The sequence below is a fragment of the Gallus gallus genome, chromosome 5 (assembly GCF_016699485.2).
Source record: "Gallus gallus isolate bGalGal1 chromosome 5, bGalGal1.mat.broiler.GRCg7b, whole genome shotgun sequence".
Classification (NCBI taxonomy): Eukaryota; Metazoa; Chordata; class Aves; order Galliformes; family Phasianidae; genus Gallus; species Gallus gallus.
In genome coordinates, this window is record NC_052536.1 from 53626756 (window position 1) to 53649758 (window position 23003).

Consider the following 23003-nt stretch of genomic DNA (forward strand, 5'->3'; position numbering starts at 1 on the left):
GGAAGACATCCCTCAAACAAACTTCAACTCCTGCGGTATCACACGCCCTTTTTTGCCTAAATTCCAGTTTACTGTGGAGACAGGTAACTTCGTACAGGAAGAGTTATATCAAAAATGTATAACAACACATTTATACAGTCACCCAAACTCATCTATGGGTTGTCAAGATTTCAGGTCATAGGTCCTATCTCTGTGAGGCACCTTGCTTTCCCTCCTGTAAAAGAAATTCCTCATCGCTGGATAGCACAATCTCACAAAACAAGGAAAAACGTTGTCAAAGTACCAGCAGGAGATTTAGGATCTCTCTCCCTCCAAACTTGGAGATTAAAGACCACTGAGATCCCCTACGCTGACTCAGCAGACACACTCATGTCATACTACAATTCAAGAGCGCTCAGGTAAGAGGATGTTGCTGCACTCAAGATCTACTCATGGTGTATGTTGGCAGGATCTAACCAAACACTGCAGCTGGAAGGCTCCAAAATGAGGACAGAAGCCCTAGAAGGTGTCTTTGGCAGAGCAACGCCCACGGGGTGTAGGACTGGCAGTGAAACCAGCAGCCTATGTTGCACAAGAGGTCAGACCAGGCCATCTTAATAGTCTCTCTGGTCTGAAATGGATAGTAGCAACAACAGATAAGATACAACGAAATAAAATAATTGATATAGTACTGATAGAAGCCTGCCTTTTGGACCTGCTGTGGTCTCCTTTACAGATGAAATCTGACCAGCAAACCAACAGCCAGCACAGTACCTGAGATCAGTTCAGATACGTGGCAAGTACCTGAAACAGAAAATAGTCTCTGACCCAGAAAACCAAAAGCAAAATGAGACTCTCACACCTGATCACAGACCTGCCCGAGACCAGGAGACAGAGCAGCTCCCAACAGCAGCACCCATCCGATGGGTCATGATTTGTTTTGATGCTGCACAGGTTGTCCTGTCCCACGGCTGTGCAATGCAGAGGGGCCCTGGGTCAACTCCTTGGGATGGAATCTGCAATGCTACTGTAAACCAGTGCTCATGGGATGAGCAGCTTCTAAACCAAGGCCCCAGGGCTAACCTCCACCATCCCCTGTTATATACCTTCATTATCACCTCCACACGTTCTTTTCTTCCCAGTATTATCTGTGGCTGCTCAAAGACAAAACCTATGTTTTTGCAGAGAAACAGGAGCCACAGTGTTATTCTTGACAGAGCTAGTGAAGCCAAAAGTGTGCCGTGAGATGGTGAAGCCAGTGGTGGGGAGGCTCAGAGAAAAACTCAACAGTATTTAGACAGCAAATACGACACTGAGGAGGAGCTGTGTATGAAATGGGAACAGGCAAACTTTATCATCTGTATATATTTGAAAACAGTATCCAGAGAGCAACAAATGACATTAGAAGCGTGTGCTTCTATAGAGAAAAGTTTCCTGAGGCCAAGATCAACTTGGCACAGGACAGCTTTCTTTAGGAAAACATAAATTATGTTGGTAAGGTCAAGTATCAGAGCAGGAAATACACCACGGTACAAGTTCCGGATACTGGGAAAAGCAAAGAGGCTGGAATTTTTCTATGCGTGTACTACTGAGAATGCAACAAGGCACTGACCTCCAAGCAAACCCCACTGGTGGTGTGCAGCATGGTAAGCAGCCCTTGTGGTGTACCAGCAGGAGATGGGCATGTATAGCTGTAAACAGCCATCATGCTCCCTTGTCTGGGGCTTTCATCCCCAGCCTGCTCCTCCAGAGAACAGCTGGATGAAAAACATGGACTTTCTGGCTGTTTCAGAGGTAATTTGGCAAAGTTTTAACTAACTGGGAGAGGAGCATGAGTTTATCAGAGCAGTGACACCTTTAATCACCACTCTTCCTGCTCATGGAAATGGAAGAGGGCATGGTAGATGCCCCTATCCCTGGAGATAGTGGCTTTGAAGGATCTTTACAGGTCCCTTCCAACAGCAAGGATTCTGTGATTTGTGTCTGTCACACAAAGCATGGGTAAGACTGATTGTTCAAGCTCGCGAACCCCCTCCAGATCCATTAGAACACCACTGAATTTTGGCCGAGAGCTAAGCATATACTTTAACTTCTGATGAACTTTACAGATGTACCTAAGAGAAAACAAGCACTGGAGGATTCTGGCAAGTGAACTGGAAATGAGCAGGTAAGGAGTGATGAGCTCAGCTATGGTTTCATGGCCGCCTCATTGTGAAATGCAGCTCTCTGGCAGCCAGGCCCAGCGCAGGAGCATGGAGGACTTCTGTCAGTAGTTCAAACCGCTCACAGCGGCCCATGCCCAAACTTGCTTAGATTGCTCAGCTCCGTGTAACTTCAAAGGGAGCTGGGAGAGAGCTGGTTCCCACAGGAGGGGCCCAGTCAATCATCTCACACACCTTCCCTCGAGAAGATGTTAGTGTCATTCCTGGCAGCTGGGCAGGTGTTACTAACCCCCCCCCCTTCTCCCTCACCTGTGTGTAAAAAAAAACAAACCATAGTTTAGGCACAAACGAGGGAAGAGATGCAGAGAAACCAAAACAGGACTCCTTAATCATATGCCTCCACACGTATTAAAAAAAAACTAGTTGTGCGTGACTCATCAATGGAAGAGGTCTGGAAAACAATTTCAGAAGGAGGCAACATATCAACACCCAGCCGAAGCATCCGCTGAACTCGAAGAGCAGGTATAGTCAGTCAGCCTCACGACGAGCCCGGCCTGCCTCCCAGCGAGCCCGGCCTGCCTCCCAAACCCTGCCTGCAGACGGGAAGAGCTGAGGCCGGCTGCTGCCTGTGGGTCACTCCACAAAGCAGAGCCGTGAAAGTGGGAGTCAGCAAATCTCTGGGATGAAAAGACATTGGCAGCAGTGTTATCTGGAGTGAACGTCAGCTCCTGTAAGATTTCTCCTCTTAACTCCCCTCCACTGAACACATAATCCTGATCTGAACCACACCAAAATCATTGAGAATCCTTTTATTGTCTTTGGATCAGGCACAAACGAAAACTGCATTTACCCTGGAGCCCAGAACATCCTTTCTCCCGTTGCTGCTCCATCCTTTCTTCCCCACAGGCACAATTAGTAAGCCTCCTAGAAGCACAGCCTTCTCCTGAGCCCATGTCAGGGCTGACGTGGCTTCACAAGCAGAACAAGCCAGATACTTTCAGTGAATAAAGCAAATATAAAAGCTACCTGGGGAGTTAATTAGCTTAATTAAACAAGTAGCTATATCTTTTGACTTCCTACATCATTTTTACATTTAATTAACAGAACTGCATATATAATCACTCATTTGCAGAGGCAATTCCCAAGGCTCTGTTCAGTCTAGAAGAATCTGGGTTAGTCTAAAGCTGGCTTTTCGCATGCCTCTAGTTACTACTTTTCTTTTTTCTTGCTCAAGTTCCTAACAGGTCATGCTTATGGAATGCCAGCCCTTTCTGTATTTTAATAACATAGCACCTCCACCGAGCATGCCTTTGTCAGACAGGTCAAGTCACAACTTTCTCACCCAAACACGTCTGGATCCTTCAGTCCCTCTTGGACATTTGGAGCCTGACAGACACCTGTCTATCAAGCAAAACACCTCAGAAAAAATCTCTAAGGCTCTCTAATTGAAAGAGGATTTTGCATTTCCACACAACCAGCAGATTAAGGTGTTTTTTCCTACAAATGTACAGTATGCATTAGTCAGGATTCAAACCACCATGCCTAAAAAACCTGGGCTGCCAACTGTCATCTTCATCCTGCCAAGGATGGCAGGCACTTACGACATTAATCTCTGCCCAGGGCAGATGGGGACATCCCTGAGACTCATTGCAGGCAGCATAGGAGACCCTAGGTGATGTCATTTGGGGCAAGGCAGGGATCCCAGCTCTCAGCTCACCTGAGCTGTGAATCAGACTGAGAAGCACTGGGAACCTGCCCCAGCCCCCAGTGAGCCTCAAACCTCTACGTCCTTCCAGTGGCAGCAGACATCCAAGCTTCAATAGGGAAAAGAAACCCTTCCAAGGACTCTTGCTGCTGTGTGTTTAACTCTGAAAGTAAACCCACAAATGGGTGGAAAGTTAGTCTCCCTCCTGACTCCTATAACCAGTTCTTCCAGCTGTTACTATAACATTGTCATTCTAATTTTTTGTTCCAGGACAACTGTTTAAAATATTACTTTTGTTTTCAGCCAGGCTGCATAATTATAAGCTGCATGACAGCCACGAACAACCATGCATAACTAATCACTCTTAGCTAATCCTAGACTCTTTAATCAATTTTAGCCTGGTTTCACTCGAGAGACTCCCCACCTCAACAGGAGATTTGCTCAGAACAGTAAGGGCTGCAACAAGACTTACCCTTTCCCACGAAAATTCCTGCCAAGAAAACCTGTTCCACAGCATTGAAGTTTCTCAAAGAAAGTACTGTCCACAACAACACAATTTCCTATCAAACAAATCCATGACAAGCGTGAGGACAGAAACCTCTACGACTGCAGGTGGGCAGAGAAGGCAACACGGAAGATGACCAGCCCCTAACAGTGAGGGTGCATTTCTGAGGGTACAGTGCAGCCCACAAGTGGGACAGCTCTGCAAATGTACCCTCAAGCAGCTCCCACCTCGAAGCCTTTGCTGTTAACTCAGTGGGACATCTCTCAACAGCAGGCCTGGAGGCTGGGGGAGGAAGGCAGCCTCGCTTCTGAGCTCACTGTCAGTGGGTTCTGCAGCCCGAGCTCACCACAGACAGTCCTGAAATTGCCAGGGCACAGCCGAGCAAAGGCAAGCAGCTTCCTTCCCTACAGGGCCCCACAGGACTTCCATGACACCTGCCCCACTGCTTCACATGGGGTACATCACTATAAGCCCCATGAAACACAAATCATGTGGGCAAGACGTATTTAGCCTTTCCTTGTCACACACCTGTGCCATCAGAGGCCAAGCTCTTCTGCACAAAGTACTAAATAGAACTTGCATGGTGATACCCATTACTGGACTCTCCATGTCCACCCATCCCTGGATTCAACTCTGGACTCTCACAGCCTTCCTCCTGCAGCTATTTTGTTGGGTTTTTCAGGAGGCTGGGGAAAACACCAACTATTTCATTTCCTAAAAAGAAGATGCTAACAACAGTGATGGACCACTAACCCAAAGGACAGCAATACAAGGCTTTGTTTTCAGCCATTTGGACACTTGGTCCCAGGGATATGCCTATAGCAGCGTATTGGCTTTGTATATGCATTTAGCTGCCTGCAAACAACTGCAGGTAAAAAAGGCTAAAAGTGGGACAAAGTCACGGATCTTAAGACAACTTAGGATCTTTGGAAAATAAAAAATAAAAAACCAAAAAACAACAGATCCACAAATCACACACACAACCTTCCCTCTGATTGCCATCCAATGGAGAGTAACAAGTCAATGAACCTCAACAGACAGGTGTTTAGCAAAGGAATCACAATTATTACCAAGACAACAAAAATTCTTCAACAGCCATTGTGCCACTGTTTAGCTATAGTGCTCTGGACACACTAGTTGCAAAGGGGTGATGATGACAACTTAAGTTTTAGATCTCTCATTAAGCACCCACTGCAGGAAGGTACTGTTGTCTATCACAAAGCTCTGGAGATGATCAACAAACACATTTTTCACCATCTTTATTAACTCAACTTGGCAGAGAAATGAGGAAGTTGTGCCAATTTTGCTGCTCACAGGGATAAAGAAATAAGTCAGCGATGGCTGCCAGGCAGGCATGTTGGTGGCACTTCCGTTTGGAAGCTGTCCAAGGGCTGCAGCAATGCGTTTCCTCAAAATAAAAACAACACTGACATAGCTGAGCTTATCACTGATGGAATGTCCCTCGATGAAGAGATGACAGGTCAATGCAAGGCTATGCACCCATGAACCGCACTGGGGAGAACCAGATAAGGCACTGGATGGAAACAGTGGGACAAAAAAAAAAATACAAAGACTAGGCTCTGGCTCTTGAGAAGACTTCCAAGGCACAGCATTCACCTGCAGTTTTAATCAAGCTTACTAACAAATCTAAGCAGGCTTATGAATCGTTCATCATGGCACATAAAGCAGCAAAGTCTGCACTACGGCCTGAAGTTCTCTGATCAAGGTATTTTGGTTGGCCACCTAAGGACTGCCAAGCGTACAGATACCGCAGTAAAGCACTGTGTAACATCAGGGAAATTCATCTGATTGCACAACGGAGAACAGAGCCCTCAACGTTCCATGAATGAATCCAATCCAAGGTATTGTGGACAACTAAGAACAGCAGCAACACTAAGAGTCCACCTGCCGTTGTCTTCCCAGGGACTTTCCCAATTACACACTTACTTTACTCTCCAGTACTCAGTGCCAGAAAATATTTCCTCATTCTTCACAGGTTTTACTGAATAATCTTGAATTTCTGTGAAACTGTTCTCCATTAGGCATGTCACTATTTCTACAGCATATTCCTACTATACACAACTCACTTTGGTGCTTTCCCATTTTTGCCCATACGCAGCAGCTTCATTTTAAAGCCAGGCCACAGCTGATGAGATCGTGAACCACTCCTCTAAGAGCCTCATTTCTGAAGAGCCAACCCCCAACTTTTCAACAGCAACCAAGATGTTAAGTCATAGCGATATATGAAAAAGGCAACCTACTGAAAAAGCCCATCGTGCTTGATCACCACTAATGCGTGACATAGAGAAAGAAAACAAAGAAGATGTCAGAGTGTGATTAGATAAATATCGAGCTCTCTACAACTTGAATGCAGGAAGCTGGGTTTCCACAGTACAGAGATTCAAACATAAACTAACAAAAAAATTTGCAAAGGGCTTGATTTGCAGGTGTTTAGCCCTTCCCTCATTTAAATATCGAGTGTTTTGGAAAAGATTTGTACTTAGTGGAAAGCCTTGCAATAACCCACAGTCCACAGCTGGGTTGCTTTTCATTTGCTGAATGCAGAGCCAACAGCTCTGTTCTGACCGTGGCTCACTGATCTCAGCTCCACCTCCAGAGTTGCTGCAACAACACACTGGCAATAGCAAAAACCCCAGATAGGGCCACAGAGCCTGCTTTCACCCAGGGGAGCTCCCTGCTTCTGCATCCCCCTGACAGGCACAGCGAGGCCTGAGAAGTCAACTATACTCTCCACCTCTGCACCCAAAGATCCTGACACCCCTTGAGGTGCTAGGGGAAACATTACACTGCCAATGTCACAGATGGAAAGCAGTGTATGCGGATGGCATGAGCAGAGCTAGGAACTGTGCTTGTGGTCTTCAAAAGCCTCATCTAGCACACTGCACAGGAGACTCTCTGACCTGCAAAACCACAGGGCTCTAGAGTACCCATGACAGCAGCACGTACCTGACTTCAGAGGTGCAAGCGTCAAGAAGAGCCAACTAACTGCTCATTCTGTGCAAGAGAATCTGCCCTTCTTCATGCACCAGAATCCATCAATCTCTGTGACTACAAAACCTTGCTCTAAGTGCATTACTGGGGGGAAAAAATGAACCCTACGCCCCGTCAGCACCACAATGAATTAAGTTACATGCAAAATCTACTTCTCAGCAATGTTTTGGAAAAAAGTATGGTTTCAAACAACACATCTCAGCAGCATGCCAGCCTTTAGAACTAAAGATCCCATGACAGATACCCCCATTTAAAGCTTTAACTGCATTACTGATCTTCAGCGAGGGTATGAATAGGAGGCACTAACTACAGCAACTTTTGAAACCTGGATCCTAGCATGGGCTGTGACACCACAGAGAAGGCCACCTGTGCTCTGACCACTCTTTCCACGCTTTGAATTCATTTTTCCCTCCTCACCTGGCAGTCTCTTAGCACTGAAGCAATTACAGACTAACTTTTATATCCAGCCAGCATTAATCCACCACATCTCCTTTCACGTTCCACGTTGCAAGATTATTAGCAACATGATTTGAGACAGAAGGAATGAAAACAAGCTATCGGAGGGTGGTGTCATATAGGAGAAAAGCTACTCGACTATAGGGAAGGATAGAGGAGAAGGTTAACAGCATTTTAGACTGCACACTAGTTCATCTCCCATTCCCAGCAATGGCTCATTGGATTGTTTAACATCTGCTTGGTACAACACATCCCAGAACATCATGTAAGAGCAGTAGCAACTTTTGGCCACTTAACCAATCAGATATTTCTGAAGGTAGAAAAAGGAGTGCCAAGGTATGCACTCCCCCAGCATTCCCGAAGGTATGATGCTCACTTGTGGTGTCCAGATGTTGCTGCTCATGTCTGTGCTCTGATCCCATGAGGTTCAGTGCTGAGAGTCATCACCAAGCCTTCATGCAGCACGAAGAATGTTGGTTAGGATCCAGAAGGCAGCTGACAACACCCATAAAGGACATGCCATTGCCAACATTTGCTTTGCCAAGTTAGCTCATGCCTGTTTGTATAGTGGTTTCTCTTTGCATGCTTGCTTTCCTGTTTTAGCAGGGCTTTTTGTTTGGTTGGGGGGGGGGGGGGGGGAAGAGGGAAAAGAGGGAACAATAAAATATTTCTGCACAGCAGCAGCTAAGAGGTGCATAGATGAGGTTCCTCATAGGGAAGGATCAGCTTGTGTATTCATACATAAAGCATTAGGAAAACAACACAACAGGCATGAAAATCCTGAGGCCAAACACTGCGATAACAGACAGACTGTCCAAGACCAGGCAATTTTTAGCCCCATCACGTCTATGATTATAGTTTTCCTCTTCTCCCTCATGGGAGAGGTGATCTCACCATGCACTTGTGACCATACAGTCATAGCTGTGACTCCAGCAAGCGAGTCAAGACGGGAAGGAGCTGAAGAGCAGCAGCCTCCGGCCTTCCCGAGGCTGCTGGGTGAGTGACAAGGTGCCGTATCACTGTGGGAAATGCTGACCCAGCCATCTGCCTCCATCTGAAGGAGGATGCACTTCTGCGTTTTGCGTGTGACTGCAAGCTGACAGGCAGCGCGTTACCATCCAACAGCAGCACGCCGCCGTGTATTTCCCTTTTTTAATATTTCTTTTTCTCTTTCCAAAGCGTGGTTTCAAGATGAGAAAGCATTTCTCAGTATGACCAAGATGCACTTTAGATTAAAGGAGATTAAGAGAGGAGTAGATAAGGGAAACTCAGAAAGGGTCCACAGAGGAAAAGGTCAAAACATGGTGTGAGGAGTCAGTCAAAGTGACAAATTAATGTTGACCGCATTCCCATCTGAAGCTCAACATCACCCGGATTTAATGATGTCTGCAAAGCTGCAGACAGATGTTGCCTCTCCAAACAGAGTTTTTTGCTGGGGACCACTGCAAGACCAAGCACGTGGCAAACCTTGCTAAGCAAAGCACCGCACAGGCTCTATTAGGAGACCATCCTACTTAGAACAACTGCCGTCGTATTCCCTCCCTAATAAATATGTTGTTCCTTTGTGAACAGAAGGCCTGGCATTTTATCTGTGCCACAGTCAGTGATGCACGTGCTTTGTATTACAAATGCATGTGCTTTTAACATCAGCCCACTAGATAATACGTTTAAAAGTATAAATTCCTCTCTGGAGAAAAGCACTTCCCCACCTGAGCGGCACAGCTAATACGGACCTCATGCTCCTCTTCTCACTGACAAAAAGCCCTTGCTGAGAAGGAACCCTACCTTAATTCCCAAAGTAAAATCACATTCATTCCAGGAAAAGTCACATCAATTTTAGTCTTACAGCCTTAACCAGAGAGCTTTCACCAGCTGAGGACAGAAATCCCCCAGACAGCATTTATATTCTTTCAAAAGAAAATCAAATAACTTCCTTTCTTTAAGGTTTACTAAGCTCTAAAGCTTAACAGGCAGCATAGTTCCTCTTGTCTTTACAAGCAGCGTGTCCGGTAGAAATCCTGGGAGAAAAGAAAATGAAAGATACAGTCCTTCTAATGACTGCCATACATCCAACGAAGTGAACCATTACAAATAAAATTCTCTAAAAAAGGGAATACTTAATGCTATTCAGCCGGTAAACACAGTTATCAAAGAGCCATAGAAAGATGGCAGAAGCAAAGAGTTCGATCCTTAGTGGGGAAATCCTTAACGAGCTGAACTGGAGCTACCCACCAAACTCTTGCCAAAGCTGAACAATCACTTTCACCTTTTGATAAACCTAAGGATTCTCCTTGCAGTTGAGCAGCACTTGAAAGGCTTCTGGGACATTACCATACACAGTAATGCAACACACCAGAATGGTTTCAGGTATGGAGATTCAAAGTCTGAATGTGCAATGACCCACTGGAAAATCTGTAGTGAGAGGTGGAAAGATTTGGTGCTCTTCGTACACCTACACGTCCTGACTGCGGCTTCGAGGCGGCCACAACACTGCCTATTGTAGAGCACTGTTCCTGTGGAAACAGTTGATAAATATATTTTAAAGAAAGAGGTAAAAATAAGTACAACAGGAGATTTTGTCAACTATCTATTTACTGGAGATCCATACGTAGATCTATACGTAAAACATCTATATGATGTTTTATGAATATGATGCATTTTCCCTGCAGGCATTCAAGGCCAGGCTGGATGTGGCTCTGGGCAGCCTGGTCTGGTGGTTGGCGACCCTGCACATAGCAGGGGGTTGGAACTCGATGATCATTGTGGTCTTTCAACTGAGCCCATTCAATGTGTATGTCTGTGTAAATGTAGACAGATAGCTATAAACAAAATGGTCCTGCTCTTATTGTTGACAGTCAATGACATTATCAGGCACAGATGCAGACTATTTCAGCGCAGCTGAAGTAATGAAAAGAAAGCACAAACTTCTCTGCAAATAAAATTTCACATGTCCTTAACTTCTAATGTAAGGGGGCTGCTTCAGCCAGTCTAGGAATTGAACTGCAAAACTTAGGATGAGAAAGTGTTGAGGATCTTTTCTGTGGTCAACAAGACTCTTTTACAGTCTTTCAGAACCAGAGCATGGGTGCATCAAGGGTTACAACCAGTAGGTCTCAGCCTTTTTTCACCTTATTTTCATGTCCAAAACAGGAACAAGAGCTCCCAAAGTCTTAGGAAAAACCAGAAGCAATATTGCTTAAAAAGAGTGAGTACTGCATACCCAACTCTGAAGCAACTCTCTCTGGAGTAAGCTTCTTTATATATAGAAACAAATCCACTGACCTTGTATCAATCACGATAGCCCTTTCTCAACGCAAAGGGAAATGACAAACTTACACGGACACACCAGACACCCCGAGATCACTTCCACAAAAGCTTAAAGATGCAACAAGTTGAATGATGTTTCCTTCTTTTGGAAGAACACTGCCCATAACCTGCAGTTTAATTCTTGACAACAGACAATTCTAACTCTAAGGTTCTTCTAAGAATTCTGAAGTTCTAAAGTTCTTAACGCTAATACTTTCACCCATCAAGGCGGTGACTAGAGAGGCAACAACCAGCCAAAGAGATTTCTCCTAGATAGAGTGCTGAGTGGGAACTGAAATGAGTAGGTGCCTCTCAGCATGCACACATATACAGGCACTTCTACACCACCAGCATCAATGCCCTGCACTCTTGCAGGGGTGCAGCCGCTGGCCATTTTGAACCAACAAATAATGAACCAAGCTCTTCAGTAGACACTAAAAGGGAAAAGTCATTTTGGTATCAACAAGAGATTACAGTCCCCAGCCCCCCTCTTCCTCCGGACGTCAGCACCCCGCTGCACAGGCAGCAGAATGGACTCTGCTTTCGCATGTCTCCAAAACCACAGCACACAGCCCACTGCATCAGCTCACTCTGCTTTTGGTTGATGCTTTCTTCACCACGCTGGGCTGTGAAGTTGGGTGGGTGAGAATCAGCAACATGAGCAGAAAGCACTCCACCTCTCCTGAGGCACAAGAGGACAAAACCCCACTGGGTACCCTTCTTACATCTGCCCTGTACAAGCTGCACATGAACATGCTTTGCCTACAAGGGGCTGAGAGCTTTTCTGTATGTGCAACATAGCCTGCTTTGTTGATGTTTTATTCCTGAGCCTGTCAGACACTCCAGAATTAGTTTGCCCTCTGTTTCAACACTATCACTGCAAGACCACAACAGCCCCTAAGGATCTGGACATCAGAAACAGCACATAACAATAAAAGCAGGGGTCCCACTGTCCTTTAGGTAAAGCTGGAGACTTTGGCCACAACCTCCACAGGTACTCCTGGGCTCACACCGCAACTGGTAAGCAACAGCTTACAAAGGAAGGTGAAGTATGTTTCTTCACAGAATCAAGAAGATGGGAGAGAACTTTCTGTTACCTTTACTGGCAAGACAGGCTAAATGTTCCTTTACGTAATTATTGGAAAGTGCGGTCAGAATGAGTTATTCTCGTTAAGTACTGATGGGCTGTATTCATGGGGGTAGATGGCTTATCTTAGCCTAGGTGGGTTTCTAAACAGCTCTGCTCTAAGCCAAGAACAATGCAAGCTTGTTGCTTGTATTGCAGCTACTAAACCATCACAGTCACATCTCACTACTTTAAGAAGACTTAGTAAGACTGCATTTTTTCATAGGGCAGATCTGTGAGCTGCCACATCATGAATTTCCTCCACAAACAAGAGGCTGAAAATTTTAAGGAAGGAAGCCTGTTGGAAACGAGCCTAAAACCAGTCACCAGTAAGTCATCCCTCTCACAAGCCCGTCTTGTGAACAACTGTTGCGGGCATGTGCAAAGCTCCTACATTCTGATTCTTACTGTTATCGGTATACTTTACAACAAAGAGTTAAGTTTAGGGGTCAATCTTGCAAGATGATGGTAGTCAGCAGTGCTTCTAGAGAGCCCTGCTAGAAGGAGGCTGATGACCCCACGCATTTGACACCACTGTAGATTTTGTCCTAGATAAAACCTACAGCACGTTCCAACTTAGTTGCTTTGACAAGAAACCCCACCATACATTAGGACCACACAGGGGCATCTTCCTTGCATGATTACTTTTGCTTCCAAGCTTAGCAGCAAGCTACCTTGCAGAATAAATTCTGATTGAATATAGTAATGTTAGATGCCTCAGTCTGTGAATGACCTGGATAAGAAACTCATGGCACAGAGGCCAATATCTTCTTCTTTCTCAGGGCTCTATGAACACATTGTGCTCAGCAAATAATGTATAACGAGCCATTGTAAATCTTTGTTGCATACAAGAAGAGCAAAAGGATGCCCAGCTCTCCCAATTACGTTGGTGCAGAGCATGCAGCAAAGTTCCATCGATGCTAATGGGAATCACTCATGTAAACCTGGCAAGCAAAAGCAGAGAACACTAGGCTTCTATTTCACTGAAATCCCACAAAAGATGCAGACAAACTTTCCATAAAGTAACACTTCGCAACAAACGAGAAAGGAGGACGATGGTTTTCACTTACTAATATGTTATTCAGAATAGATGCCTGAAAGAAGTGAGATACAGAGTAGAGATTAGTGTGACAGAACCTGTAGTTCAATTTCTGGCCTTCCCTCAACATAACAAAGATCACAGAATCATAGAATGGCTTGGGTTGGAAGGGATCATCAAAAGCTCCAACCCCCTGCCACAGGCAGGGCTGCCAACCTCCATATCTAATACTAGACGAGGCTGCCCAGGGTCCCATCCAGCCTGGCCCTGAACACCTCCAGGGACATTTTGCTCTGCCTTCTCCAGATTTAAAGCATTTAAATCTAACGAAAATTAAAGGAGATGAGATACAGGAAAGCATTCAGAGAATCATTTCCCAGGCTGCACTATTTAGATCAGCACACTTTTCTCCTCAGTCCTGGGCAAAATTTGGACAAGTTGTATGGCCTTGTTTGCAAAAGGAAATAAATGCAGGACAAAGTAGAAATTCAAACGCGATGAGCGACCTTTACCAGTCATTCTTGATCTAGGAGGCCATCCTTATTCTGAAATAACTCAATGCAGAACTGAATATATTTAATATAGAAGTAGCATATTGACTAGTCTGGATGGAGATAAGTACTCTGGAGATGAACTTACATGCACACAAGCCGACTTTAATACTATCAAAGACAGCAGATTGTTGCAACTGTTCTGTCAGATAAAAGCCCTTAGGAGAGCAGTCATCCCATGCTCATTTTCACAGACCCAGTAAAACTGTCACTCACCTTCCTGCTCAGGCTGCAGAGCCAGCCAGCTCCAGAGACCTGACACAACCCCAAACGATCCTTCTGACAGTGTCTTTCTCTCTTTCATACCTACAGCACTCAGCACAGCTATGAACAGTTCTTAGTCAAATCTACTGAATGACTGCAAATATTTTCTATCCAGATGCAATAAAAAAGAGATTTGCAAACTAAGACTCTGTTCACTACAGCAAGAGGTCTAAGACACAAGAGTAAATGGAGACATATTATACGAACAGTTAAATTTACAAGTGACATCTTGCTTACATGGCAGGATAAAATTGAATTTACTCATGAGAGAAACACGAAGTGCAGTACTAGGCCAAAATGGAGACTAATGACAAACCAGCAAGAAGAAAGCAAACAGACAAAGGAAAAACAGAAACCACAGAACCGGCCAGAGAGAGGGCTAGAAATCAGAAGTGCTACAGGAAGGGATGAGCTGCAATTTCAGACAAAATCAGACCAGCTGGCAGTCAATATCCTGCCCTTGAGGATGGCTGATGCAAAACACAGAAGAGAAAGGCAGGAAAAGCAGTGTTCAGCATGGAACTACCATCTCTAATCTCTGAACTCCTGGACGCGCGCGCTGCCAGGTTATGTCAGTACGATTCTTATTATTAGCTGTGATGCTCTGCAATAGAACAGATACACGTCCTGCTGCTCACATCCACTCCCCCACTAGCTTGCATCAGAGAGGTTATGGGGCTCTGCTGATCCACAAGTGATTTTGCACTGCACATCATTTTATCTTCAAAACAAAAGTAAAAAGGCACAGCAGACATGCAGCACTCATGTCCTGTATGGACATATTTTCCTCCCCTTCCTTCCTTTGACAGAAATACACATTTTGCAAATTCAAAATAAATAAAAGGTCAAATGATTTCCACTAACGTCTATGCCAGTATTGTCTTGCTACTTAAAATAAAAATAAAATAAAAATGAAATCTCTCTCCCACACCTCACAAACTGCTGTCAGTTACCACCGCCCAACTTCTGCCCCTGTACCAGCACTCCTTCTCCTGTCTGCTCAATGGAAGGAAACCTCCTGCAGAGCTGCCTCCCTACCGCTGACTCAAACACAGCTACCTAATGAAATTCCATACTTAGGAAACTTAGTCGCTGTATGCCAAGAAAAAGGTTTTATGTAGTGTCATCTCCAGGTTCACGTTCCCCTCCCTTTCCTTCTGCCAACATTTTTCTGTGTTGGCAAAGCAGGCGGGTAGCTATACCTGTGTACTTGTACTCTGGCATGAGCTGCATCAGCCCGAAGGGCAGGTCCACACGGTGTAAAGGCACGCAGAAATGATTTGCACACAGTGTCAAAGGAGGTTAGCAGAAAAGCCAAACTCCTGTTGCAAACAGGTCTCACGTTTAGCCCTGCACTGGGGCTCACAGACTACTAGCTGGTCTTCATCTGTTTATAAGGCTGTCCTCAGAGACACAGCCTGATTGCCACTGAGATCTGGCACACACCCATCGCACAGACCGGGCACCCCCAGCTGCAATGGATGCCGCAAGGTTTGCAGGCCTCCAGGCAGCCTGAAGGCCAAGCGGGCCTCCGCTTAATGCCTCCGGCCTAGAGCTGCAAGGGCACCCAAAGCCTCGCAAGGGCAATGAAAAAACCATCTTTCCCATCACCTTGGGCCCAGCACAGACACTCAGATTTTAATGCAACTAAATTTGGCTTTTACCTGTTCATAGAATTGTGGAAACACAGAATCACTAAGGTTGGAAAAGACCTCCAAGATCCCCAAGCCCAACCCACCCCCACCATGCCCACTGCCCACATCCCTCAGTGCCACATCTCCATGGTTCTTGAGCACCTCCAGGGACGGTGATCCTCCCTGAGCAGCTGTGCCAGCTCATTGCACTGCCTTTAGAAATAGCACAGGATGGTTTCCTCAGCAATTGACACCGCTGAGTGATCAGAACATTTCATGACGTCAAAGGATAAGTAAGTAAATAAATAAAAAGGCACTGAAGAAATTTATGTCATTTGTCTGGCTAACTCTCAGTGGCTGAGAACATTAATTGGATGCTTCGGGAGGCACTTTGTTTTGGATGTGCATTTTGCTATCTCTGATATAATTAGAAAACAAGCCTTTCCCTCATAATCAGACATGGCTCCTGGTACACACCGAGGGCAGTGACTTAGAAGAACAAATGCCGATGGGCTGCGGGGTGACTGCCCTCAGGACACCAAGCCAGGTGTTCCCCAGGGCTCCAGACTGGTTCACTACAGCCACACAGACAGCACAGGGGTGGAATAAGCAAACCAAACAAAATTGCTCACTGTCTCCAGAAGAAATGAAGCCTACAGTATGGTTTGACATGTTATTATCTGCATGCCTAAATAGGGTGAGATGTTGCAGGCAAGAAGGTGTGATGCCTGACACAGGATCCTTTACAAAAGCTACCAGCAACAATTCTGCTCGTCTTCCCTCCCCCCCTCACTGTTATATAAGAGGTCCCTGACTTCTTGATTGTATTAGCAAAGCACAATAGCTACAATCATCCTAAAACATCAAAGGAGCTTTAAAAGGCTGCAAAGGAAGGGTGGGAGTCTTACCCAGTTCAGTAAGGGACATGCTTTCATATTGGATTACACTGTAAACCAGTAGACTTTTTAATGCATTAAAGCATTTCAATAGCTTGAACAGCCCCCTTGACAATATTTTCTGTGGAGGTTTACTGCCTGTAAGCTCAAAATGGCTAGGAACCGAGTCATTAGCCAGAAAATACTCAAAACAGAAAGCCTTGGATGGCCTGGATGAAACACATTTTAACAAAGAGACCTGTGGCAAAAGCTAAAAATAAAAAGCAAGCAAAGAGGCTGAGCTCCCCCCACCAGTGCAAGCAGCAGGGGCTGCAAAGAGCACAGCTGGGACAGAAGCTTCCTGTGGTGTTCAGAGTGCTCGTGCTGCGTCTCAGCCTCATTTCTCTGCCTCCACAAGTGGCCCTACACCCAGCCCATCACTAGCAAGGGCTCCAGCAAACAGCTCCAGAAAGCCTTGGGTGATAGGACGGTACGAGCTCCCAGCCAGGAGTACAGGGCAGGAAGGCAGGCTCCCCTCTGGTGCTCCCAGAACCCTTCCCAACTCCAGCCATGGAAGCAATAGGCACCTGGCTGAACAAAGGAGAGAACCTGACGTCCTGCTGTATCCAACACAAATTCAGGGCACGAACGCCAGTCCCACAGACACATGCTGGCATCCTAGTGATTCCCATCACTGGAAAATGGCTTTTCTCATGGTTTGACCAAACCTTTCCAGCCTCAGGCTTCCGTAAGTGGAAAGAAACAAAACAAATTAAAAAAAAAAGAAAATTCTCAAACAAAACATGTGCCTTCTCCAAGGATGCTCACACCTGTCAGGCCTTTTCCTAGGAAGGACCTTGTAGATGGGAGAAATGAAGGAGCAGCTCTTCTCAATCTCTGATGCTGAAACAGGGCAGCAAGCATGCAGCCCACAATACAATCAGCTTTATTCTTTCTCACCTGCCTTATTAGCAAAGCTGCTAACAACCCAAGCCAGGACAACCACCTGACAAACAGCAACCATTTTTGTCTCTTTATGTTTAGCAATTTTTGTTTCAGCCTGCAAGGTATGTTCAGGTAGCCCAGTGCACTGGACTGGTGCTATGAGGGGTTTGTCCACACAGAGTACAGCTACCTGCCAACAGAAAGAGACAAGATGAAATCCTGATAGCTTTCAAGAACTACCTTCTTCCAATGGGCTGCTCCCATTCAACAGCATAACTGCCTATCAGTAGTAACAATTACAGACACAACTTAAGGCTGAACACAAAAAGGAGCTTACTCTACTCAAGTCTATTTTGCTATTTATGTGCAGCATGACTGTCAGAGATCTCCACTCTGTGTGCATGGAAACGGGAAATCACACAAAATGCTGCTTGCTGCTCTTTGTACTTGCGGATGGAGAAACCACTTACACCATCTCTGCAAGATGCTGTGCATCCCACAGGTGAGCACAGGCTGACACAGACAGGTAAGCAGCACAATCCTCTTTTTGAACTCAGCCTCATTTGACATTCTGCTCAGCAGTCACTTCATTCTCTTCACATCTCCATCTCAAGCAAGCCCTCAGAAAATTCAGAGCCCACGTACATCACAAAATACTCTGTCGTGACTATAAAGTACTTTGGCTTCCTGATGCCAGTTTTGTCCACCTGGAGAACAGTGCAGCAAAGCGTGAGCTGCAAACCCTACAGCATTTGGCCCACCGTACCCCGGCACTCTGCTGAGGTCACGGTGATGATGGGAGGAAGTCGTGCTCTCCTCTAATTCTTCAACACCACATTCTATAAATACGTCTGCATATAAATGGAAGGGCAAAACACTACTCTTTCTGCTTTAAGAAAGGAAAAATCACAGGAAAGAGTACAGCCGAAGGAGTTCAGGTTAAGCAGCGCATGGGGATTATTTGTTTTAATCTCTTCCTGCAAACAAATCTAGCAGCTCTCAAACGAGCACATGGGAACAAACTCATCAGGAAGTCGCAATTGGCTCATTAATCTAATAGTCCATCTGTTATCTAATTTCCTTCGGTATACTGTGATAATTTGCTATTTCAAGATTGAGTCACAGAAGGTTTAATTTTAACTCCCCGTTCGAGTGCTAGAAATTACACATCTACCCACAGACCAACCATTTTTACAGTCATAATTAAATCATTCCCAATGCCGTTCAGTATCTCTCATAAATAGTGCCTCTCCAAGCTCAAAAACGAGTTCAGCTACTGCGTAAACCTCATAGGAGTAACTCTGCATATTGTAAACCTCTCTTTCAATTACAACTCAGTACTCCAAATGATCTGCTGTCTCGCTGATGTTTCCTACACTGTACTTGGAGACAGTTAAAGGAGGAGAAATTACCTCCTAAAGGATTAAAAGATCTTAGCACACGCAAAATTGAACGAATGCTTGAAAAAGAGAGGTTAACCCCCTGCTGTAAATCATGACTTCACTGCTTACAGACAGTAACCAGCTGAATTCTCTACTACTTTGCACCTGGCGGGGTCATGTGCACCTGTGTAAAATGCTACCATTCAGGTTTGCACCTTTTCACACCCATTCATCCACAGGAAACCGCCTACCTGAAGAAGCACGGTACCAGGGAGATGGCTGCTGGCTTCAGCTGATCAAAGCCTGCTCAAGGAGGGATGGCATTTAGCTGACAGTATTCACGAACACTGCTCCTCTGCCATCCGACCAGTAAATGTAAAATGATGGGAAAGGGAGAGCAGGGTCTTGAAGCTAATAAGCTCTCGTAGGTTCGATTGGTGTGAAGTTTGTGTAAAGTGTTTGACGAGTAACATGAAAATAAAATAAACATTCTGTGGAAATCTGTTCAAATAGAAGAGCTTCGGACAACAACCCAAAGGGTGAGAAGAAAAAGGCAGTTTATAAACAGTCTCCAGAACATGGATTTTAATGCAAAGTGTGACCACAGTACCCTGTCCAGTACTGAGTGGGATGACTCAAGCATTACCCAGGAGAAGATTCATGCCCATACACTGACTCATGTGCATAAATGGTTGGGGCGATAATTGCAGTGATGTACCTGCAAGTCACCAAGGCTTACACACCAATTCCTCCTACCTGCTTCTCTCTGACACTTCCTATCGCTCTAACAAAGAGGTGGTGACGAATGCTGTAATCAATCACTTTTTTCCCCCCTACAGAAGAAAACCCACAGTGATCAATGGAAGAACAAGAACATGAGGGCACCACTGAACTCGGGCAGTGTGTGAGCTGGGGGACTGTCCCAAGTAGTCCCCAGCTGTCTCCCGTTCCCCCCTCCATCTCTCCAGCTGCCCTGAACTGCGTGGCTGTATCAAAGCCAGTGCATTTGGTGTTTACCACTATATCCCTATCCTTGCAAGTCCTCTGAAAAGTGAATGTAAATAATGCATTTCAAATCAAAATGGGAAAAAAAAACAACAAAAAAAACAACCAACAAGCACTCTTTTCTTCCCTCCCAGATTTCCTATGTTATCAGCTCAAACTTCTCACCAGCTCTGCTCTGCCTTCAGTTCCCTATCAGGATACCTAAACAATCCGGGATGCTCTATCCCCCGGGGTATTCCTTATCACTGTTTCTCAACCATTTGTATTGAAGGACTACATAACTTTAGCGGGGGGGAAAAAAATCTAACTGCTATCACAGTGATTTTTGTGTGTTAAAACTCCCACTAGTCTTCCCCTCCCTTCATTTTTTTCCTTCCTTGCCAGTATCAGCATTCATGCTTTTGTTTAGGGGTTGGAAGAAGAGCAGTATGAGGGATTTCAGCGTGGAGATGTTGTGAATCATCTATAGAACCTCTGTGGCGCCTTTCCTCATGCCAGCAGCTTGTGGACCTTGTGCTCGTGCAGAGCAGCACTTCCTATCCTTCAGGCTGCACAAGACCCAGTGACAGCCTTGCTGGATTTATCAAGACATATTAAATTATCAGGGCAAGATGCTGTTCCCACTGTCATCATGCGATCCTGGCTGCACGCTATGCGAGAAGCTAACAGAGCACGTCAAAAGGGATGGGAGGAGAAAGGGACAGAAGACAAACACTTGCCCACCCTGCCCATTAAATCCACCGCAGTTGTACTTTTTGGCTGGTAACTGGAAGGACAGAAGCAGCTCTTCATCTCAGATAAACCGCGGACTGATGTAAACTGACGTTTAACACGCTGACTTCCCACCCCACCGCACCTCTCACTGACGCAGGAGTTCACAGGACAAGCACCCATCCAACTTTTCCCCTCCCCACACACCAAATGAGAACGTGAAACTGCTTGGCAGGCCATATAATGAGCCCATCCTAAAAAGCAGCATCTATGGGATGTGCGGATGGAAAGAAGCAGCGGACCTCTGGACATGTGTGCATCTACATCACAGGCAACGTTACTACAGGTATTTTGGTAGCGTAAATAAGGCCACCACCCCACAACAGGGCCGCCCAAACCCACCACACTCAGGACTCAGCACACCAAGGGGTAAGGGCTCTCTCAACAGCAAACGGGAAACACTCCCAGCAAATCAAACAGGAAGAAAACCCTCAAAACCACAACCCTATATCCCGAGTGTGTTCCTTTGCTCAGTCCATACACAACCCTGTTTTATCACAAGTTACGGGGCAGTTTCTCTCCAGCAGCACAACCTGGGAAACTCGGTACGCATCCACTGGGCTAACCCCAAAGAACGTGGTACCTAAGAATACACAGAAGAATATAAATAAACAGCACCAATACAGGTCTATTAAGTGCTCTTGCAACTGGTAATGTATTTCCCTGTAGTCACCCCAGAGATGGAGCTTCACACCTTAGTCACAGGCAGTGGCTGAGAACTGAAAGCGCCAGCACTGTCCCAGCCACACCGTGCAGATACCTATCAGCTCTCTGCTGTCAGCTCTTCCTCCCTGCCTGATTTTATTGTGGTGGTTACCTGACCACGTGAGCTGAGCTTCCTGGTCTCTCAGCGCTAATACCTGTATTAACTACAGCAATTCTGAGTTTTTCTGCACATTCTCTGCCCAAAAAGAAGATACGTACTTATTTTGAACTTAAGGCTTACGAGCAAACTATAGTTTGAATCAATACATTCATTTCCTCCTGCTCTAAAGTGCAAGAAACAAAGGCACAACTGTAGAGCCTGTCCCACCCCTCTCACTCACCATTACAGCTAAAACACAACGGAGTCCTCCGGGCCGGATATAACTGATGTAGAAATAACCTAAAATTAACCTTAAGTGAAACCGTGTTCAAGCAGTGCAGCGGTGTACATAACGTATGTGGGACAGGTCCTGCTGTCCTGCTCAAAATACACACAGCAACCAACTGTGCAAGCAGGTGTAGATCTCAGTACAAATACATCCATCTGAGCATGCATGCTTCCATGCTCCTGTATGCTCAGCAACGAGGGATGGAAGGCACGCAACCCTGTGAGTGCAGGTGGACTTTGCTGCTACATGCAAGGCTCCTCGAGAGACTGCACAGCACTCAGCTGCAAAGCTGAGCCTTCACGCTGTGACAGCTCAGACTCCGTGGTCCCCAAACGCATCAGCTTGCAGTTGTCACCACGTATCTAACCCCTGCGGTCCGGCACCAACACGAGGAGATGCACAACGGCACACCTGCACGCACAGCACGCCGCGTGCATCCGCAGCACAGGCGTGCAAGGACAAGCCCCGCTCTGCCTCCATTCATTCGCAGGAGCCCAGCTACTCACCCAGCCCTCGAAGCTGTCGCCGGGGCCCGCCGAGCGCAGGAGGTCCTGGAAGTGCAAGGTGCAGTTGGCCACGAAGTCATCGTAGCCGATGGGGGTGTCGTGGAAGACGGACAGCTCGATCTGATGGCCGTCGGTCACCGTGGCGGAGAACTCCTCGTTGTACGTGGGCTTGTTGGTCTTCTGCTTGGTGCTGGTCTGCCCGACGCGCACCTGGTCCACGCTGACCGTCACGTAGGGGTCCAGCAGCTGGTAGCCCTTACGGAACAGCGAGTGGCGGAGGGACCAACGGGTGGGCTGCAGCCCCACCGCCTCGCCGATGCGCACCTTCAGGTAGCCGTTGAACTTCATGGCTCCGGACATGGCCACCCCCCGGGGGCGCCCAGGAGTCCGGAGGACAGCCGGAGTGGCGTCGCGTCGCGAACCCGTCCCGCCTCGCCTCGCCTCGTCTGCTCAGGGGGCCGGGCGGCAGCGGAACAGCCTCCCCCGGGCCATACCGCGACCCCGCAGCCCCCCCGCCCCACGCACCGCCCACCTCCCGCGGCTGCGGGTGGCCGCTCCGCCCGGCGCGGGGCTCTGCTCGGCTCTGCGCGGCGCGGACACCTGGAGCGTGGGACGGCGCCGGGCGGGGAGGAGCCGGCAGCCCGAGACGGGAGGGCGGGCCCGGGGTGGGAGGGTAAATTCTTCAC

The 23003-nt window shown here is 46.5% G+C and overlaps 1 protein-coding gene across 2 annotated transcripts in view; it reads right to left on the minus strand.

Moving 5' to 3' along the window:
* PRKCH (protein kinase C eta) overlaps window positions 1–22765 on the minus strand; it is a 105317-nt gene extending 82552 nt beyond the window's left edge. The window contains exon 1 of one of the 2 annotated variants that reach the window (XM_421417.8): window positions 22318–22765. In XM_421417.8, coding sequence (XP_421417.4) covers window positions 22318–22677 — 360 coding nt within the window. In that variant the 5' untranslated portion in view covers window positions 22678–22765. Of the gene's footprint in view, window positions 1–8195; window positions 8408–22317 lie in introns of those variants that run through there. The other variant, XM_015287908.3, reaches the window with a different exon arrangement.
* Window positions 22766–23003: the final 238 nt, after the last annotated feature.